We start from the raw sequence: 22,642 nt of genomic DNA, 5'->3' as shown, positions 1-22,642 counted from the left end.
GAGAGGGATTGGGGGACACATAGAATACAACCTAGTGTATAAGAAAACAAACATACAAATAAGGTTGGGCAATTGTCAAGTTAGTTACAAAGATTACAATAAAGACATGTTGATAACATATAAGTTTTCAGACACACAATCAGAATACTTTGTAGGGCTAGATGCCTTAACAGGATCTCATTAGTAAAAATAGAATAGGTAAGACAGACTAGGCAAGCACTTCATGAAGCATTCAAAGTTTAGAAATACTAATCACATATAGAACAAGCAGGATGTAGACATGTTGGGTAAGGCAGTAAACAAATAATGTAGCTTGGACCTACTAGTGAACACACATGACTCATGCAATTATCTCAAAATAGGATTGGACATGCTAAACAGATCCTTATGGATAGATATACTAGTCGTAGCTTTTAACAGAACAAAACTCCAATCATGCTAAGTGATACAGTAATTAGGTAGTATAATCTAGGCATGCTGACTACATATTGAGCACATGATAGTAGAATAGTAAATAGAACTGGAAATCATAACTAATGAACTACAACAACAGAGAAAATACATAGTTTTGGAATGGGAATTGAATAAGGACATACCAGTCAAGGAAAGAATGCAGAGTATAGAGCAGAGATGGTACAAATAGCCAACCTTGGCTTACAGCCGGCTGGATTAGTGAGAATTGCAAGTAACAAAAGAGAATAGAGAGCTTTGAGAGTGTGAGAGTGTTGATGAACTAATGTTCGTGTTTTCCAAAGTTAGAATGTGGAGATTATATAGCACTTAGCAGAGTAAAACAAATAAGGCAAAGAATAATTAAGAGTTCCAAATAAGGTATGCAAGTAAAATTAAACAGTTAATTGGGGCTAAACCCAATCAAATAATTCAATAGAATCCGGAAAGCACCCCTTAAATTAGGGAGAATCAATTAACAGCCAAGTTACAGATTCAATAAGGTAAATAAATCAATCAAAGACCCCCTAGGAGCCGGTTAAAGCAATTGAATCCCATAATTCAGGCAAAAAAAACAATTAAGGCAAGTAGTACCAGTCATGAGTCACAAATAAGGAAAGAGATCACACAAAAGTACCAATCTCGGTAAAAAAATAATTTGAACCCTAATTAGGCAAACAAAATCAATGAATCCCTTTTAATTGACATAACTAAAGAAGAATGGGTAAAAATATTGAAATAATCATGCGAGGTAAGCAGAAAACCTAGGGATTAAAACATAGATATGAAAAATCGGTCGAACAAGTAAAGAGAACCACAGTCAAACACTTAAGAAATTTAGAAGAAAACTTAAAGAGATGAAACCCTAGTTTGAAAATACTTAAAGAAGAAAACTGGAAGGTGTGTCAACATATAGAGATTCGAACAAACAGAAGTCATAGAAGTAAAAAACCTGAAGTATTGTAGTGTTTAAAAATCGGTCAATAGTAGAGGGGTAAAAGAACCCATAAAAGTAGCCATGGAAGTTTAAAAATGTTTCAAATACCTAGAGGTTCGACCAGAAAACAAACCCTAATATAACAAAAAATGTTCAGACATTGAACTAGTAAAGAAGTAAAAGAACCTTTAGGAAAATCAATGATGAACTTAGGATTGTTCCAGATCTATGGAGATCTGAACCGATTCAAGTCCAAACATTGGATTTCTTGAAGAAAAGAGAAAGGGTAAGAGAATCTGACCTTTGAATCAAGGATTTAAACCATGGAACTCCGATAGAAATTACTCACAAATCATGGACGAACTCTTGAAGAGCCTTAAACAAGATCTGGACCAGATCTCTTCGAGGTCCTTCCACAAAAATCACATAATCGAACAACCAGGAAGATAGGAGACAAGTAGAGGCTTCGTGCAACCATAGGACGCCATAGATCGGACAGGGATTCAAAGGATTAGGGCTGATTTTGGGTGACGGTGATTAGGGTTAGGGGTTGATCTCAGATAGAACAAGAGAGGAGGGGATTCGAGGGCGGATTTATGGAGGAAATGATTAGGGTTTAGGGGGTCGTTTGATTAAAAAGGTAAGTATTGATGTGGACCGTTGATCTAAAGGATCAACAACCACGATTTGATGAGGAACTTAGGCCGAGTAGGTGTAGATTGGGCTGGCATTAAAGGGGTATTGGACTGGTATTAAAGGGGTATTGGTTTAGTTGATTTCAAGAGAAAAACTGAAATAGAAGAGGCTATTTATTAAATACCCCAAACAATTGATTAAAAAAATAATTACTAATTATAAAAATAAATTTCATGCATAGAAATATTTTAAAATAGTTATTTAGTGTTTAAAAATGCAAATGACTAATTTCTGGTAAAAATAATACAAAAAATATGTGCATGGGCTATAATTGCAAGGTTATTGCAATTATATCCAAAAGGTGCCAATTTGGCTATTTATGAAATAATTTGGACTCAATAGGACCTATAATAGTAATATTAAATCAAGTCATGTTCTAAATTTATTTGTGATGCAATTTTGCAATTATTTATATGAGGAAAATATTAAAATAAATTATTTTAAGGGTATAAAAATTATGGGAAAATCCATTGATGCTAATGCATGGTTTTAAAGGTATATATGCATTTAAAAAAAAATATTATAGGAAAAAATTGGGTATCAACACTGACCAGTGGGTGAGATCAAAATTGCCCCAATCCCGACACCTTTCGCATTCACAGCTCCATCGAAGAACATTTTCCAAACATTGGTGTCTTTTGGAATTACCTCAACTGAATTTACTTCCTCGTATGGAAAGTAAGTACTCAAAGGCTGATATTCATTATCAACAGGATTTTCAGCTAGGTGATCTGCCAAAGCTTGAGCTTTCATTGCCTTGTGGGTGACATAGACTATGTCAAACTCGGTGAGAAGGATTTGCCATTTCGCTAACCTCCCTGTGGACATCAGCTTTTGGAATATGTACTTCAAAGGGTCCAACCTGGTTATGAGGTAAGTGGTATAGGACAACAAGTAATGCCTAAGCTTCTGAGTGACCCAAGTTAGGGCGCAACAAGTTCTTTCCAACAAGGTGTATTTGGCTTCATAACTAGTGAACTTCTTGCTCAAATAGTATATGGCCTGTTCTTTCTTCCCGGTCACATCATGTTGCCCGAGAACACATCCAAAGGAATTCTCCAAAACTGTCAAATACAAAACCAAAGTCCTTCCAGGTTCGGGTGGGACCAACACTAGTGGATTCGATAGATATTCTTTGATTTTGTCGAAAGCTTCTTGACACTCATCCGTCCATCTAATTGTCACATCTTTCTTCAATAACTTAAATATGGGCTCACATGTGGAAGTCAACTGAGCAATGAATCTACTGATGCAATTCAACCTTCCCAATAGACTCATAACCTCTTTCTTGGTTCTCGGAGAAGGCAAATCCCGAATAGACTTTATCTTTGTTGGATCAAGCTCAATGTCCCTCCGACTGACTATAAACCCCATAAGTTTCCCAGACGGAACTCCAAATGCACATTTAGCTGGATTTAACTTCAAATCATACTTATGCAGGCGCTCAAAGAACTTTCTTAGATCCCCCACATGGTCATACTGCGTTCTTGATTTAATGATCACATCATCCACATACACCTCAATTTTCTGGTGCATCATGTCGTGAAAGATGGTAGTCATAGCTCTCATGTAAGTTGCTCCAGCATTCTTCAAACCAAAAGGCATGGCCCTGTAACAATAAGTACCCCAAGGTGTGGTGAAGGCTGTCTTTTCTACATCTTCTTTATCCATCAAGACCTGATGATATCCAGCATAACAATCCACAAAAGACTGTATCTCATGTTTGGCACAGTTGTCAACAAGGATATGGATGTTTGGTAACGGGAATTTGTCCTTAGGACTTGCTTTGTTCAGATCCCGATAGTCAACACACACTCGGGTTTTCCCATCTTTCTTTGGAACTGGGACCACATTAGCCAACCTTGTGGTGTATCGGACCACTCGGATCACACTCGCTTTTAACTGTTTGGTGACTTCTTCTTGGATCTTGTAACTGATGTCGATTTTGACCTTTCTCTATTTTTGTTGGACAGGGGAATGATCGGGGTAAGTTGGCAATTTGTGCACCACTAAATCAACACTCAGTCCTGACATATCTTCATAGGACCAAGCAAACATATCTTTGAATTCGAACAAAAGTTGGATCAATGCATCCCTAGTTCTTTCATAGGTGTGAATGCTTATCATGGTTTCCTGGACCTCTTCTGAACTACCCAAATTAACCGGCTCAGTTTCATTTAAGTTTGGCTTAGGCTTATTCTCAAATTGTTCCAGTTCCCGGTTTATTTCCCTAAAAGCCTCATCTTCATCATATTCTGGTTCTTGATTCATTATTTCATAGTTAGACAACATGTTAAGATCTGGGCATGAAGTCTGCAAGCATGTCATGTTATTTAAATCTGCATTATTAGAACAGAAAAAAAAAAAAGAAAAATAGCAAAAATTAGAAAGAATAAAGAGATTCATAGACAATGAAATATTGATTTCATTTCATTGAATTTGAAGATAGAAGGGTTTACATTGGAATTTTAAAAAGACAATAAATTAAAAACATTCAAGTTACCCCCTGAAATAACTCAGAATGCAGAAAAGATGGCAAGACTGAACTACCGGGATTCCCGCCTGACTGGGAACGAAGTAGCCTTCCAATTTTGTAGCTTGGCATCGAGACCCATATATTGCACCTCAACAGTGCTCAAGCCTTTACCCGGCTGGACAATGTGAGCCTCATATAACATTTGCCTCATTGATCCACATATGTCCTCAATTTCTTCGGCCGTGAAGGCCTCATCTTCTTCCTCTATGTATCTTGGCTTGATGAATGTTTTGGAGAGATGCGGGACCGGCTGAGGCAAGACCCAACCATTGCTCTTTCGTTCATTAGCCCATGTCACATCAGTTATGTGGCTTGGAAACCCACACCGAAGAATTTCTCACTAGCAGCTAAAGTGATAGGTTCCGTGATACCTTGCAAAGATACCCCGAGCCCTTTCTCGGTCTTATACCTATGCTTGATCATTTCAGTGGCAACCATGATTGTCATATTTGACAAAAAGGGTTGAGGACACAGGCTTCCTTCCTCATACTAATCCGCGGCCACAATCTCAAAATCTTGATAGACTATGTGCTCGCAACCTTCCTTAGCCTCCAGACATAGGACTGACGGGTCCCTGTAAATTGATTGCTCATTTTCTCCATGGACCACAATTTCTTGGTCTTCGTGTTCAAACTTAACCATTTGGTGGAGAGTAGAAGGTACGACCCCTGCAGCATGGATCCAAGTCCTTCCTAGGAGAAAATTGTAGGAGGTGTCCCTGTCCAAGACCTGAAATGTCACTTCAAAATCCACAGGACCGATAGTTAAGATCAAATCAATCTCCCCTATTGTATCTCTCTTGACGCCATCAAAAGCCATACACAAACATTGTTAGGCCTAATTCTCTCAGTCCCAATTTCCATTCTCTATAAGGTCGAGAGAGGGCAGATGTCAACCCCTGATCCGCCATCTAACATAACTCTTTTCACGTAGTATCCTTCACATTTAACGGTCAGATGAAGAGCTTTGTTGTGGGCAGCCCCTTCCAGAGGCAAGTCATTTCGGCTGAATGAAATCCGGTTGACTTCAAAAAATCATTCCGCCATTCTTTCCAGTTGCTCAACAGTGGTTTCAATCGGAACATATGCTTCATTAAGGGTCTTTATAAACACTTTTTGATGTTCATTAGAACTTATCAGTATAGACAAGAGTGAGGCCTAAGAGGGAGACTTCCAGAACTGGTCTATTACATCATAGTCCGAGGCCTTCATCTTTCGGAAGAATTCCTCTGCCTCTTCAGCACTAACTGGCTTTTTAAGCGAAAAACACTTCTATTTGGTTTTGTTCAATTCCTCCAAGTTGAGGTACTTCCCAGACGGGTTTGTTTCATTCACCTCCCCCATGATTTCTTTCCCCTTGTATGTCACCATTGCTTTGTTGTAATTCCAGGGGACTGCAGTGGAGTCCTTCATGGGCTTCTGTGGTGCGCGGCTGATAACCACAGGCTCATTCAGCCTGGGTGTAATTACTGGTCCCTACGCCACATAAGTCCCTTTTGGTACGTACATCTTAGGTCCCTTGTTTAGCTCGAACCTTTTGGGGGTACTGAACACGAACTGTTCTTTCTTAGGGGCCTGGGGAACATAAAGGATGACATATTTAGGAGGTACTGCCCCTGTTTTGGCTTCCACAGTCTTTTCTATGCTTTGAGGAGTGGAGTTGCGCTTCTTCTCCCCCTTAACTTGCTTTGCTACTGCCCTGGGCTTCTTTTCAACATCGACGATAACAATGATAACTTTCAAAGCCGGGTCAAACTCTCTATCCTCACAAATCATCCCAATAACTGGTCTATTGTTGTAAGCTAGCAATGGGTTATTGGTCATATTGGGGACCTCTTCATCTCTCAACACTACCCTCTTTTGCTCTATTAGACTTTCGACTGCCCTTTTAAGAGTCCAGCAATCTTCAGTGTCGTAGCCCTCTGCCCCTGAATGATAAGCACATCAGGTATCGGGTCGGTAGGATGGTGACTCTAGGTTTTGCCTGTTCGGAGGTACGGGTTGCAACAAACCCATTTAGACCAGCTTTGGAAAAAGGCTAGAGTATGATTCACCAATGGGCGTGAAGTTGGTTTTTCTGGGTGGCTCACGGGCACGAGCGTTATATGGAAAGTTATTCCATGGGGGACGGGGATTATATGGATCTTGGTGAGGAGGGTTATTTCTAGGAGGTGGAGCTCGGTTTTGGTTATACTGTTGTTATGGCCGAGCGTATGACTGGGCATTCATCACTGCATAAGGCTGGGGAGTCATGGCATAAGCCGCATCTTGGTGAGGGTAATAATGTTATGGGTGTTTGAAGGGGAAGTGAAGTAACATCGGGGTTGACGGGGGTTTCTCAGACTTGAGGCCACTATTGCCACTTCTTCTTTCTTTTTTCTATTTGCCTCTGGATTGCTTGAGACGTAGCTTTTATAGCAGATTGGCTCAGGATGTGACCTGTTTTCAAACCATTTTCGATCATCTCCCCAATTTTGATTGCCTCAGCAAATGGCTTTCCCATAGCGGCCATCATGTTCTGAAAATAATCAGCGTCTTGGGCTTGCAGGAAGACACTGACCATCTCGGTCTCATCCATTGGGGGTTTCACCCTGGCAGCTTGTTCGAGCCACTTGACAGCATATTCTCGGAAGCTCTCCGAAGACTTCTTTTTGAAATTGGACAAAGAGTTTCTATCTGGAGATATGTCCACATTGTACTGGAATTGTCTGACAAAGTCTCGAGCCAAATCATCCCATATGTGCCAACGGGATATGTCTTGATCCCTATACCATTCGGATGCAATTCCGACCAAACTCTCTCCGAAATAAGCCATTAGGAGTTCTTCTTTCCCGCCTGCTCCTCTTAACTGATTGCAATACCTCTTCAGATGGGCTATGGGGTCCCCATGTCCGTCATACTTTTCAAACTTGGGAGTCTTGAAACCGAAGGGCAAATGAACATGCGGGAACATGCACAAATCAACATAGGATACACTCTTCCGGCCACTCAGGCCTTGTATGTTCTTGAGACTTTGTTCCATGCTTTTCATTTTCCGAATGATCTCATCTTGCTCGGGATTCTTTACAGTTCTCTCTTGTCCCGTGGTAAACTCATACCGAGGCTGTTGAGGGTAGGAGTTTGTGGTGACATGAGCCGTGTCCGATGGGAATGGTGGTATTTGGAAAGTAAAGGATGATGGCTCAAAACTTGGCCTGGGTATTGTGGGTTGCATAGTAGCAGAGGTAGGTGGTGCGGTGAATATGTTAGAAGTGACTCCCGAAATCATTGCATGGGTGCAAACCTTAAAAGGCGTTCCGGCGAAATGGGTTGACATGGTGGGATCCAAATGGGGTGGTTGGGTAATTTATAGGGATGTTGGAAGTTCCACTTGTTTTGGGAATCAGTTCGGGAAAACCAGGTATTGCACTAGGCAACTCTCTAACATTAGACCAAGCTTCCCATATTTCTAGCATGCCGAGGCGCAATGCCCTGTTCTCTTCAGCAGCTGCTGATTCTGACTTCGGGATAACCGACAGCGGGCTGTCCTCTAGGATGGGAATTGTTGGTAGATGACCCTCTGATGATATTTCGACACTTCCTTTGGATCTTGTAAAGTAAGGGTGCGAAGCCAGGTTACCACAAAATCAACCACCTTAAAAACAGAACCTAATCTCAACAACATACACAACAAAATGGTTATCTTGAGACAATTAACACATAGGGTATCACACATTGGGGAATGCAATGCACCTAGACAGTCAAATATTTTTTTCTACATGTTTTGCAATGGTTGCGTGTCTCATCCCGGCTTTTGTCTATCTCCCAGATCTTTGCATCTTTCTTTTCTTTTTGGCGCTTTTCATTATTTTCCCTCTTTTCTTTGCACTCTCTTTCTTGCATTGTTTTCTCTCTTTTTCTTATTTTCTCTTTTTTTTTTCTGGTTTTCTCTTTTCGTCATTTTCTCTTTTATTTGAGTTATCTAAAACCATGAGCGGATCCAATGGGAATTGTCTACGTATCACGACGCCGCGTGAATCAGATCATCATATAGTTCAAGGGATAAATGCAAAATAAAAATAAATAAACAACATTTTTTTGGTTTTTTTTCCTTCAAATTTTCATTAAAAATAAAAACTCCTAATTTTCTCTATTACAACGACTCCATCATACCTACCTAAGAATTGAAAAACTAAAACAGACTCAAAACAGACTCTAGGAATGGAAATGGAAATACAAACTCGAAAAGAAAAATTAAGAGTACATAAGTGCCTCCAATCCTGCCCTAGGGGCCCGCGGGACACCAGTCGGTATTTCCACGGGCCTACGTGCCATATCTTCTTGGAGGCGATAGAGGTCGTCCATTATCTGGCGAACAAAGATCAATACTGCGGCGAAGAACATGGACCTGGTCATGTCCTCGCATTCGTTACACTTCATCACAATATAGTCAGCAATTCTTCTAACCTTTTTCCCTAATGATGCCCTTATCTTGTAACAACCGTCCAATTTGCTGAGATCTGGCCTCCAAAACCTGGGTGGCCATATGATTCTGCTCTTGGAAATGCTGCAGGTCTTCCTCTAATTGTGCCATCAAAGCGTAACAGTGCTCTCTTTCGGCTTTGAAGCTCTTGGCTTGCTTAGTCATTTCACCCTCAAGGATATTAAGCTTCTTTTTCTAGCCCGTGACTCCTCTGTCATATCTTTCCTTCAATTGTCGAAAGAAACTTGCCATTCTTCTGCATTTCTAGACAACTTTACTCGGGCCTTTGATAGCTCAGCCTCAGTCTTTTGCAAATCATCCTCATAGTCACATACTTTCCGCCTAAGGCTGTGGATGAGTTTTTCATCTTTCCGCTTCTGACCGGATTTTCAGCTATTATTTTCATCTTCCAGATTTGGGCTCGGAGAGCTTCATTTTCTTGGGTCAACCTTCTCCTTTCACCTTAGCTTCTTGTTCCTGTATATCATTATTGAATATGACATTTCTCAATTTTTCTTCCAAAGTGTGAATGGTGGCTTGATATTTTTTCTCCTTTTCTCCCAAGTCCAATCTTTCCCGAACTTTATCATCAAAAGCCCGAACATGAGGTCTTTTGGCGGGCCTTTCGGGCTCGGACTCGGGCTCTAGCTCATTATTTGTACAAGACCTTCTCTCAAACAATGCAGTATAATCTAGATCCACTTCTCCTCTCGCAAGATCTGGTACCTGGGTGTCGCTTTATAGATATCGGCAACCATTCCAATCTTGTTGGACTAAAGCCTCAGGTAGTGTTGTTTCTGGGTGTAGCTCAATTACTTGGGTACTCAAATCTGCATATTCGTGTACCACTTGATATCTTTCCAGTTGCCTTAAAACTCTTTGCGATGCGTATGGTTGGACACTTCTTAGAGCCATCAACATTAGGTAGCCTTTTGTAGCCGTCATGTGTATGACTTCCATTACCGGAAGCCATCCTAGGGGCCATTCAATCTGACTTGCCCTTAGAGTTCTTAAGTAGGAGCCCTAAGTTTCAAACCCTTCTGGAGAATTGTAGTCTTTCACCCTTTCCTCATAACTCTTGATGAAGTTGTCCCCACTCGAACCATAACTCACAGATTTGGGGTGATGGCGGAGATTCTCGATCAACCACATTTGCAGAAGAACATTACAACCTTCAAAGAATTAAGCCCCATACTTACACAGTGTTAATGCACAATAAATGTCTGCCAGCACTAACAGAGCAAGTGTATGATTTTTTAGTAGTGAGGATTTGTGCGATTCTGGCCATATGAATATCTACTGTCCCTTCTGCATTCGGAAAAACCATAATTCCCAAAAACGCCACTATGAAAGCGAACCGACGATGAATTTGCCAGATGCTCTTATCTTGTTTGTTGTTTAATCCCTTTTTATGCGTTTTGAACCCAGCTGAGTGCCCGAACCTGAAGTACAAGAAGTAGAAAGAACAACATCCTCTGTTTACATGGGCCTTCTTCATTTGCTTACTGATATTCAGGAGGTCAAAGAATTTGTGCACAGAAGGCGCCCTTGGGAATATAAGTTGTTGTTTCCTCAAGTCCCGGCCAAAGTCAATATATCCGGCCATTTCCTCCAGAGTAGGGGTGAGCTCAAAATTCGAGAAACGAAAAATGTTGTGGACAGGATCCCAAAAAGTTACTAAAGCCTTGATTAGATCCTCCCGGGGTTTGATTTTCATAATGTCTATAAGGGCACCCAACTGCTCTTTTACCCAATCCTAACCATCTTCATCTAAATCATTCCACCACATACGGAGCTGCAGCTGAGCCTGTTCTATGACCAATTGTGATGGGTTCTGGACAATGTTCATTTGTACCTGTGGATGGTTAAGGTTAGGGTTGACTCCGGTAGACCCTTTTGTAAAATAAGTTTTCAATTTCTAAAAAGAGAAACTCAACGGAAAGTGGCCCCCATGCTATTTTAGCAAAAATGGTCGTTTTTGTAAACGTGGCCCCTTCACAATTCCAAATAAATTTTGAGGTCGGGGGAAGGTACTTAATGGAAAAAATGATACCTTACTGGCAGACTTGCCCATTCTTCACGAAAATAGCCTTTCGACAATTGAAAGGTAATCTAAGGCTATCCCAACAAGAGCGGCTTAAGACATAACCGAAGCTGAGTTGGATTATTCTTTTGACCAAAGCCCTAAACTACACTTTATTTGATTATTTTTGCAAAAAATGAGACCGAACCTTATATAGGTTGCCTACGTATCCACATCCGGTGAGAATCAGACATGTGTAGTTCGGTCAATTTTGACATAATTGAAAAAAACATGATATTGACTCACTTTTATTTTTTTGAAATATATTTTCCTTTCTTCTCTTTTTTTCAAAATTTTTGGCAGAGTTTCGAGGCATTTTCAAATACCGGAATTTTCAGAACTGGGTGTGTTTTCTATCCTACCTCACTCTTGGTTTTTCTCTTGATTTTCTTTTCCTAGCCGGTCAACATGCAGGCCGAAACAAATAAATATTCACATAGCACGTAGGATGTATCAGGATGGTCTGTTGTTTTGGGTACACCTGTCCTAGATAGACCCAACCCCTGTGTTGAGTCCTCAAGGTCAAATGCACGTGATGCAAACAAACGTTCCTACTAGGGATCCGGCATGAGGTTACGTTATTCTAAGTTTAAACCTGAGGTTGTGTTCTAGACCTGGCTTACCCGAGCGAACAACTCGAGCCGAAGTGGGGGCAATGTACCGGGAGCACGAAAGTCTACCCGACCTTGTTGCTGGCCCAGCCTCGATCTATTTGGGTATAACTTCTAACAAAAAAAGTGGGCCACGCGAACGTGTACACCGTTTTTTAGAAGACTCAGAAGGGAGGCGTAGGGAGGCAGTTTAATACAGTTCAAGTAATATCAAAGCGGTAAATAAATGGTAATTAACACATTAGGTACACAAAATACAGTAATATCAACAATAAATAAAGCCAAATAAAAATCACATTAACAAGCTCGAATTCTTGAACCCTGAACCAGAAGTTTGGGGTTATTTTCCCCAGCAGAGTCGCAAGAGCTGTCACACCTCCTTTTTACCACCCGAGGGGGCGTATAGGGGAATTTTCCAATTAAAGTGACTTTAATCGAAATGAGATTATTTTATTTATTTTTCAGGGTCGCCACTTGGAATAATTTATTTGGTGTCCCAAGTCACCGGTTTATTTTTTAAATCCCAAATCGAGGAAATTTTTCGACATTATTTAAAAGTCTGCGAACCAAAAATTATAAGTAAGGAATTCTGTTAATCCCGGAGAAAGTGTTAGGCATTCCTGGGTTCTGTGGTTCTAGCATGGTCGCTTAACAATTTATACTTGGCTTAAGTTGTCTAATTAATTATTTTAGAACCTATGTGCATTTACCTTTTTACCGCTTTTAATGCTTGATTTATTCGTAATTAAGGAATTATTTTTAAAACGAGTCATGCGTACGTGTACTCTTTGTTTGGCACGTCAAGAATCATGTCACACATACGTGTCCATAATTAATCACACTTTATTAGTATTAAGAAAGTTTGGTCGAAGTTGCGCGAACGCATACCTCGATTTATTTTTAGAAGAGAATCATAATTATGTTACGCGAACGTATATATAATCACGATAATAGAGTAAATCGCGCCTAAAGCAAGTTACGAATGTTCAAGATTGTTTAATACCTAAGTTATAATATTAATGTGAGGGCCATAGGTGATTCAATTGTAGATGGCGCACCTCAATTTATTTTAAAAGTATTATACTTGTAGACATATAATTTTTGACCCCCACATTAGAATCACCTCTAATAGTTCTAGTATTTTTAGGATATTTATTTGAGTTTATTTTTATAGGATTTTACTTTATTACTAATTTTAATTCTATTTTTAGGGCACAAAAACTAAAAAATACATACATACATACATATATATATATATAGTTTCATGTTTTACCTTATTTCTATTTAGTTTAGGTTATTAATATTTTCATAGCCATATATTTTTGTTTTTACTATGATTTTCACTCTCATTTTTTAATTTATATAAAACATGATATATTAAAATATATAGTTTCATACTATAATATTTCTTATTCTAATTCTTGCATCTTCATGAGGGAACTTTATATTATTTTAGAGGGGGAAAACTAAAGTTTTGGGCTAGTTAATTTTCAGTTTTATTTTCTCCATTGAATTATCCCAAAAGAGCCCAATTTCGGGTACCCTTGGCCCAACACCTCCACACCCCTGAACCCAATCCGCCGACCCACTTCCTTACTAGACCGACCCGCCCAAAATCCCCTTTTAATCCTAGCCAGTGATTTAATTTAATCCAAAGGTCCATGTTAAATCCCTTACCAGATAAAAGCCATATCTTCCAAACCCTAACCCTAAGGAGACTAACCTAAAGCAGTCGCACCACACCCTTCTCTTCACCTCGGCCGCGCTACAACACCTCCAAACCCACCGGAAAACCCTTCCACGTAGGTATTGGTCCCCTCATGGTCCCCTCCTCATTATTAGTATTAGGTACACGCGTTTTTCTTCCCTTATTTTACTTTGTTTAAATGAAAATCCGGATCCCTTGGATAGATATTGGAAGATGGGAGCCGTTGGATTAACTTTTTGATCCAAGACTTCCATTTTCTGATTTTTATTTGCAAAAAGGATTATTCGGATTTTTGTTTGAGGTCCCCACACATGATTTCTTGCTGAAGAAGAAAGAAGATTTGAGAGTGAGCTATATATTTGGGGATTTGGACAGAAAAAAATCTGGAGAGAGATTGAAAGAAAAACTAGGGTTTAATTTTGAGTTTCAGGGATCTTCTTCTTTTTTTTTTTGGTTTTTCTTCTGTTTCTTGGTTTCACTTTCAAAAAAATTAAAAAACAAAGTCTGAAAAAATCGAAACATTTTTGTTGTCTACTTCTGCCTCTGGATTTTCATTTCAATACTATGGAGTTTGATGGAGTCAAGTTGGATTTGAGTTGATCGTTGTTTGTCGATTGCAACCTTCGAGGTTTTGCTCGAAGTTTCGGTGCGGTTCTGTCATGTTTTTCCTTTGGAGTCGACATTTTGTATCTGACGATTCTTTTATCAATATTAAGGAGGATTCGGCTTTAGCAGGTCTATTTTCTTTCCTCATCTTAATCTGAATTGTTATGAAACATAGCTTCAAGAGAACCTTTAAGAATGGATTAAGTGAATAGTGATAGCTAGTGACCGTTGATTTGCTGTTTCATGTGAGTGTGGCTACTTGTTTCTCCTTAGTTTCTTCTGGGGATTTGCTTAAATCTGATTTAATACATGAACCACTTTTTAACAGCATGTCCGGCGTATTTTACATCTTTGGTAGATAGATAGATGTTTAAGGAGGTTGTTGTCTCTTTCTAGGATATTAGGTAAAAAAATGAATGAATTTATGTGCTGGTTTGGAAGTGTCTTTATCATCGTTGAAATCCATGAACTCTGTTGCTAAACTACTCTCGAAAAGTTATCTCACTTCATGGCTAAGTTGATTCAACATTTATTTCTTTGAAGCCAATAGTGAGAACAATATTTTGTCACATGAATGTACCAAGACCATGAAGATCTATTTTGAATTTTGCTTATTGACTTGTCTTCTATGTGAAGTTCTGGTAGATGTTGCCTTAATGCAAAGTTTTCTGTTATCTTGAGACAAATGTGGTGCTTGCTGTCATAGAATACAAACTGTGTTATACGCTTTAATTCTATGTGGTGTTACTGAATGCAAATATTTATTCTATGCCCGTACAAACTGAAATGCTTAATTTATGTGGTGCCATCGAATACAAACTGTGTTGCTGTCATAGAATGCAAATCTGGTAGATGCTTAATTTATGTGGTGTTATCAAGGATAATTATATGTGATAGTTGTCACTTAATTGATCCTATGAGAAGCTACTATCTATGTTATATAATTCTAAAGTTACATTTCCGATTTGAAAATTGAAATGCAAATATTTGGTTAGAAGTTCTGCTATTTGTGCCTCGCCTTTCTCTTATTGGTTGTTCATAATTAATTAATGTGTTACTGTCTAAATGTCTCTTTGAATACCGATAGGTTGTGGGAATGGGGGAAAAGCCAAACACAATTAAAACTGTTATACGCCTTAATTTTTATTTTTAATTTTATTTCTATCTTAGTTATCTTATTGCATTGATCGCTAGGAGCATGCTTAAGCTAACCACATTTGGGTAGGAAAGCCTTAGGATTTTTGTTATTTAGAGGCGAGATGTCGTCCCCTTAGTTAAATTTATCCGAGGAATGCCCCGAGGGATTTGTATATATTTATTTTCAGGGGTATGCCTCGAAGTGAAGAAACTTGTTGTATTTTTATTTTTATTTTTCCTTTACTTAGGTGGGGGACGACCTCGAGCCTCTTGTGTGTTTATTTTCCTATTTTTGTGTTTTCTACCTCAATTGAATACTTTAAAAGGCAACTAGATCGAGTACGCAACCGTGACTTTCACGAAACTTGGGAGTTCCTAATACCTTCTTCCCGAGTCAAATGAACCCCCTTACGCGAATCTCTGGTGCAGACTTAGTTTTGGAGTCCTAAGTGTTTTAAAAGGAAAAATTATTTTAAAAAAACGGTGACCTGGCACACCGAAACAAATGTTAGGTGGCGACTCTGAGTTATTTTCCTTTTGAATACAAATTTTGTCACTTTTTAATTAAAAACCCTTTTCAAGCTTTACTAAATCTTTTTATTTATAATAAGAGGGTTAGTGAAGTTTGGTAAAAAAAGAGGTGTGACATTCTCTGGCGACTCTGCTTTTACAGTTTACAGTTAGTATGTGTTTACAGTTTTTGCTTTATGTGTTTACTGCTTTATAATTGTCATCATATGCATTACCCGATCAATTCTTTCTGCAACAAGTCTAGGAATACGCGTCGCGTACACGAACTCTTCGTTGAGTCACCCTCATTTTAAGAGGAGGGGGGGCTGTCGGACGTATGGAGTGGGTGGAAAGCTTGAGCAGCCACCATCGACCATACGCTTCCTCGAATTGTCTTGTTAGTAAACCCCAAACTTAGGTCAACTTTTAGGTCATGTTTATTTGCATCATGTCATTTAGACCTAGTAGGGATCGGTCCCAGGTACCGTGTCTCTTTGTAGGAAGCCCATCCAAATATTGTCAAAATGGGCCCGTGCCCAAAATGACATTTAATCATCCAATGTGATACATGTTGTATCTTTGAGGGTAAAAAGGTCATTTGGCGGACTGATGCTTGGGAAAGAAGGGTGAAAAATGAAGCAAGTACGACTCACTCACATTTTTCTTTCATAGTTTTTCAAAAATCAAAAAATGAAAAAAAATCCAAAAAAAAAAGATTTTACACTTTTCCATTATTTTTCAAAATTCACAAAAGGAGAAAAAGAAAATCCAAAAAGATTTTATACTTTTCCATTATTTTCCAAAGATTCAACAAAAAAAAAAGAAAATCCAAAAAGATTTTACATTTTTCATCATTTTCCAAAAATTCAAAAAAAAGGAGAAAAAGAAAATCCAAAAGATTTTACATTTTCCATCATTTCTCAAAAAGACACAAATATAATTTTTGCAAATTGGATGCATTTTTTCTAAAATTCTATCCCTTATCTAATCTTTCCGAACTACGCGAATCTGATTCTCGTCTTCCGGGGCGGGATACGTAGGCAGCCCACATAGGGTCTGGTCTTCCTGGTAGGTCCTAGGTTCTTGGCTTCCGGGGTCGTAGCCAAATCTTGTATGTATAGCCATATTTGGCCACATCGGCCGTTTTTGCAAAAATAGGAGTATTTTTTCAAAGTAGTTTGTTATCTCCTTTCTTAGAGCCCTGAGTCTACAATAAAGTGTCCTCTCAATTCTAAGGTTCATTCCTGTCAAATTTGCATGTCTAGCCACTTTTGGCCACATCGGCCATTCTTGCAAAATAGGGTTATTTTCGCAAAAGTGGTTCAATTACCCATATTAGGATCTTGAGTTTACAAATCGGTGTCATATCACTTTAAGGTCCATCCATGTCGTGTTTGCGTCCCTAGCCACATTTGGCCATATCGGCCATTTTTGCAAATAAAGGGTCAATTTCCGCAAAGTAATTTTTAAGGACATGATCTTTGGGATGTTGGAGTCATGTAAGCTTTAAATGGATTATTTTGCATGCATTAGAGGTCAACTTTGTCAAGTTTGCACTAATAGTCACTTTTAGCCACTTAGGCCAATCTGCAAAATATAGCCAAATTGTGTCTTGCATTTGTCTACTAGGAAATGTTGTTGTGTCACGTAGTGTCCCGAGTCACTAACCATGTTCTCTTCATTCAGGTATGGACCCGCTGATTCGATCCAAAGTGCTGATGGTAGTAAAGATTCCTAGAAAATTGATCAAGTGGTGGAAAATGTTTTCATTGTTAGAGCAACATGAGTTAATGCAGAAATTGGGCACCCTAACTTCCTTTCTTGATATCACACCTCGCCTAGACTTAGTGGAGGCGATACCGACTTATTGGGGTCCGCAAAATTTGATTTTCAGATTTGGAGAGTGTGAGATGACTCCTACCTTGGCAGAAATGTCTGGTCTCACTCGTTTAAGCTATATAGGCAAGGACATGATACTTTCCCGAGACCACTCTAGGACAAGATTCCTCAGCGACCTGGGCCTGAAAGATAATAAGCATTTAAAATGTCTCGAGCAATCCTGAATATCCTTGGATTATTTGTTTGCTAGATTTGGACCACAGGATAGTTTTGACGTGTTTTGGGATGAGTTCTGCACAACCAAGGCAAAGTGGCAAAGACGTCACCTCGAAGCTTTCAGCCTTGCTTTGTTGGGATTATTGGTTTTTCCATTAGAAGAGAGGCTAATTAGCACCCGTCTGCAGTCAGTGGTAATGGCACTATTTCATGAGAAGCAACGCAAAAATGTTACCGTTGTGCCGATGATCTTAGCAGAGTTGTACCGAGCCCTGAGTGAGGTTAGGGGAGGTGTCAAATATTTTGAGGGAAGTAACCTTTTGCTACAACTGTGGATGATAGAGCATTTGCACACCGCTTCCTTACTTTGTCCCATCGACCGTGCCTTAAGGGATTGGGTGATATGCATCGAGCGTAGGATGAAATCTCCTAAGTTTACATACCCAGTAGGCGTCACGGCTTGGATTGAGTTCCTTGGTTTGAGGACAAATGGGAATGTTTTGTGGGCTTACCTTTGGCTACCTTTGGATGATATCTTGGTAGGGTGCCTCATGCAGCCTTTCCTGATGCTGATAGGACTCAAGTGTGTCAGGCCGTACACTCCCGTTAGGGTAATGCGACAGTTGGGCAGAAGACAAGAGGAGCCTCAAACTTTGAATCTTCGGAGGCACATCATGAATTTTAGTAAAAAGGCGACTGACGAAATCAAGTACGTGCAATACTGGAACAATGCAAAAGAGGATGAAGAAAAATACATTAGTAAAGGACGTTGGCAGGCCCGAGTGTACTCAGGAGTACCTGATTTGGTTACAGTCCATCCCACCAGGGGTCAGCACCCCATTGCCAGCATAACTTAGGGGCCGGGCAGTTCAGACAGATGATTTTGAGGAGGCATCGGACCAAGATCCCTGGGATAAGCTTGAGTTGATAAAGTCTCAGTTAGCGAGATTGGCAGCAAACGTGGAACATCATGGCCAGTATTTGTTTAGGGTCGGCCTTCAGGATGTGGGGGCACACGCCAGGGCCTTTATTCCCAGCATCGGTATTTCTTTACGAGGCATGTTACAGAGTTTGAGCATGACGGACAACCCATGATCATCCCAACCAGGACCGTCGCATTCAGTAGCAGCTTGAGGAGTCATTCTATTTATGTGTTTTGAGATTGTCTTATGTTGTCTTTTACTTTCGTGTCTTGCCTAGAAGTACTGAGTCCTTTAGGTAGTGTCAGAGTCTGTCGTAGTGTAGTTGAGTCTGTCATGTCTTTCATTATCGTACTTCCCATTGTATTTTAATATCGAAAAGTTTTTAAATGAAAAATCCCTAAAAGATTTTGTTTTTAGTTTATTTTCCATCACTTTTCCAGAACTACGCTTGGTTTGATTCATGAGGGACATGATACGTAGGCAACCTACATCGGATTCGATCAAATCATTTTTGGTTCAAAAAAAAAAAAGAGAAGAAAGAAAAGAGAAAAGGATAAGAGGTGTTGGAAAAGAAAGAGAAGGAAGGATCGAAATGAGAAAATCGGGATGATGCCCTATGACCCTGCGACCCTCAAAGCCATTTTAGAACCGTTAATTGTTGCTAGGTGCATTGCACGTAATGTGATATTATTATTTAATAAATGCCCTAACGTTAACATGGTGGTTTTGTGTTGTTGTCCTCTGTTTTCTTTATTTAATAACAGGAAGGTGGTTAGTTTGTTGGCATCCTGGCAAGTCATCCATACAACACCCGATCAAAGAGTCAAACAGTCATGGCTAGCAAGGAAACAAATACTAGAATTGTAGACCCACCAAGGGAGATTTTTGAGTCGGAATCGGAATTGCAAGAGGAGGTCCGGAGGTTGAAACACCAGATGGCGGAAATGTATCAGGCTTGGATTAAGGGACACCCTCCACCCTCATTCCCTACCAGCTACACCGAAAACTTTGCTTCCATTCCACCACTCTCTCAATCCCAGATGCCCTATACCATTGATCTTTCCCCACAGCACGCACCTGGGTTTACCCCTTACCACCACTACCCTAGCACTTCAGCCCAAATTGCTCATGCTCCGCCAGCCAAAACAACCTCGTACCCTGCTCCGACATCTGCTCCTATTTTTGTACCTCCTACACAAGCTACCCTCCACCGATCCTCTAGTGAGCCCGCCTTCCCTGCTACAGATGCCCACTACTATGCACCAGAGCCCACCTTCAAAGTCCCAGATCCTTACTCTTACACTCCCCAATTTGAGCCTCATGTTGAAACTAACAAACCACCCAAGAACGCAGAGCAAGAAGAGATGTTTAGGAAGGTACAAAGTCTGGAGCAATCATTGAGAAATATGCAAGGGTTGGGAAACCAAGTGAGTATGGCCTATAAGGATTTGTGTTTGTTCCCCGATGTCCAACTGCATGCCGGGTTCAAGATGCCCAAGTTTGACTTGTATGACGGACATGGGGATCCTGTAGCTCATCTGAGGTGTTATTGCAGTAAAATGAGAGGCGCCGGGGGAAAAGACAAATTACTAATGGCATACTTCAGCCTAAGTCTGAGTGGGGCAGCTTTAGAATGGTACACCCGCCAGGATGCCAGCAGGTGGTACATCTGGGACAATATGGCTCAGGCCTTTGTCCGGCACTTTCAGTACAATATAGACATTGTTCCAGACCACCTATCTCTGATCAAGGTGGAAAAGAAACCCAGTGAAAGCTTTAGAGAATATGGGTTCCGATGGAGGGAGCAAGCTGCACGAGTCAATCCTCCGATAGAAGAAGACGAGATGGTTAAATACTTTCTTCAAGACCTGGAGCCCACTTACTATGGCCACTTGATCTCAACCATTGGTAAGTCTTTCAATGATGTGGTAAAGATGGGAGAAATGGTGGAATAGGGGCTCAAGTTGAGTAAGATCTGAGCTATTCTGCTATAAAAGCAATCACCCAGGCAATCCAGAGTGGTACCGGAAGTTTGCTAGGCAAGAAGAAGGAAGGAAGATGTCGCTATGGTTATCTCCGGATCATGGCATGGCCAGAGAGGTTAACCTCATCAGTACACCCATCCTCGACCCCGACCTCAAACCTACGCCTAAGCTCCATATAATCCACCTCAACATTACTTTTCCCCACAAAACCCTCAATACTCAGCCAGGCCATCCCAACACCTTGTTCACCATGCACAGTCATATGCTCAACCCCCTTCTTACCCGCAATGGCGTGCTCCAGCTCCACAGAATATCAACCCATCTCCACAAAATACCTATCCACCCCCACAACCCTATCAAAACCCCACTGGTTCAATTTTCGATCAAGGCCAGAGTATAGGAGAGAGAGGCAGCAACGAAAACAAACTTTTACCCCGCTTGGAGAATCCTATGCTAGTCTGTTTTAAAGGTTAAGGCAGTTGGACATCTTGAGGCCGATTGAGTCAAATATACCAAATCCCCCTCCAAAGAACCTCGATTATTCCCTAAGATGCACATATTGTTTTGATGCTCCAGGGCATGACATAGAGAAGTGTTGGCATTTGAAACGGGCAATCCAGGAGCTCATTGATACAAACCAAATTGTAGTCCAAAGCCCAGACATGCCAAACATCAACCAAAACCCTTTTCCAGCCCATGAAGAGACACATATGATTGAAATAGTTCACAAGGATAGGGAGCGCAAGAAGTCTTCTAAGTCTGTCATGATGATTCGGGCCAGTGAAAGAAATTTGGTTAAAGCTCTAGACTCTACCAAAGCAACGCCCTTGACAGTTGAAGGGGTGACAGAAAAGCCGAGCTCACTCAATACGAAACCACCAGTGCTGGTCGTGAAAGGGCTGTCGAAAGATATTGGGGCAAGTCCGGAAAGTTCAAAAGTGGTAGTACCAGGGATTCCAAGGAAGCCTGTCATAGTTGTGAAGGGGGATCCTATTACCCCTATCATCATTAAACCAGTAACCTAGCTGCCAGTGGTAGATGCCAAGGCTATTCTGTGGAATTATAAAGAAGTGATAGTGACATACAAAGGAGAAGAAATAGAGGAAGAAGTTAATGAAGCTAGAGGATTGACTCGTTTTGGGAGATGTTTTACCCCAGAAGAATTAAGTAAAGCCAAGCCACTCAAGGATAGCCAAATACCAGTAAAGAAATCAGTCACCGAAGAAGAGGCTGAGGAGTTCCTGAAAAAGATGAAAGTGCAGGATTATTCCATTGTGGAGCAGTTAAGGAAAACACCAGCTCAGATTTCTTTTTTGTCTTTGCTGATACATTCAGATGAACATCGCAGGGTCTTGATGAAGATTTTGAATGAGGAACATGTTCCTGATAAGATCACAGTGAACCACTTGGAAAAGATAGCTGGCAAGATCTTCCAAGCAAATAGGATCACTTTCTCGGATGACGAACTTCCTATGGAGGGTACAGAACACAACCAAGCTCTTTACCTCACGGTAAAGTGCGAAGATTCTGTTGTCTCAAGGGTTTTGGTTGAAAATGGCTCTAGTGCGAATATCTGCCCCCTATCTACTGTGCAAAAATTGAAGATTGGCATCGAAAGAATCCACTTGAACAGTGTGTGTGTTCGAGCCTTTGATGGGGGAGGTAAAGATTCTGTCGGAGATATAATGCTCGAATTGTCGATAGGGCCAGTTGAGTTCACCATGGAATTCTAAGTATTAGATGTGGCTCTCTCCTACAATTTGTTGTTGGGCAGGCCCTGGTTACATGCTGCTAAGGCGGTCCCGTCTTCTCTCCACCAAATAGTGAAGTTTGAGTGGGACAGGTAGGAAATAGTTGTGCACGGTGATGAGGACCTGTCAGCTTATAATGACACAATTATTCCATTTATCAAAGCTGAAGATGATAAGGGACCATGGGTCTATC

At 40.4% G+C, this 22,642-nt stretch overlaps 2 protein-coding genes across 2 annotated transcripts; one reads left to right on the top strand and one right to left on the bottom strand.

The window, feature by feature from the left end:
* Positions 1–6,971: 6,971 nt before the first annotated feature.
* Positions 6,972–7,832, bottom strand: LOC138870987 (uncharacterized). The gene has a single exon (XM_070148833.1). The coding sequence runs from the start codon at positions 7,830–7,832 to the stop codon at positions 6,972–6,974; it is 861 nt and encodes a 286-aa protein (XP_070004934.1).
* Positions 7,833–20,146: 12,314 nt separating this feature from the next.
* LOC138870986 (uncharacterized) lies at positions 20,147–22,431 on the top strand. Its single transcript, XM_070148831.1, has 3 exons — positions 20,147–20,621; positions 21,275–21,639; positions 21,724–22,431. The coding sequence occupies exons 1-3, from the start codon at positions 20,147–20,149 to the stop codon at positions 22,429–22,431; spliced, it is 1,548 nt and encodes a 515-aa protein (XP_070004932.1).
* The last annotated feature ends 211 nt before the right edge of the window (positions 22,432–22,642 follow it).

This window comes from Nicotiana sylvestris, chromosome 6, assembly GCF_000393655.2.
Source record: "Nicotiana sylvestris chromosome 6, ASM39365v2, whole genome shotgun sequence".
Classification (NCBI taxonomy): Eukaryota; Viridiplantae; Streptophyta; class Magnoliopsida; order Solanales; family Solanaceae; genus Nicotiana; species Nicotiana sylvestris.
The sequence above is the reverse complement of the archived record's forward strand: the minus strand, read 5'-3'. Positions and strand labels throughout refer to the sequence as shown.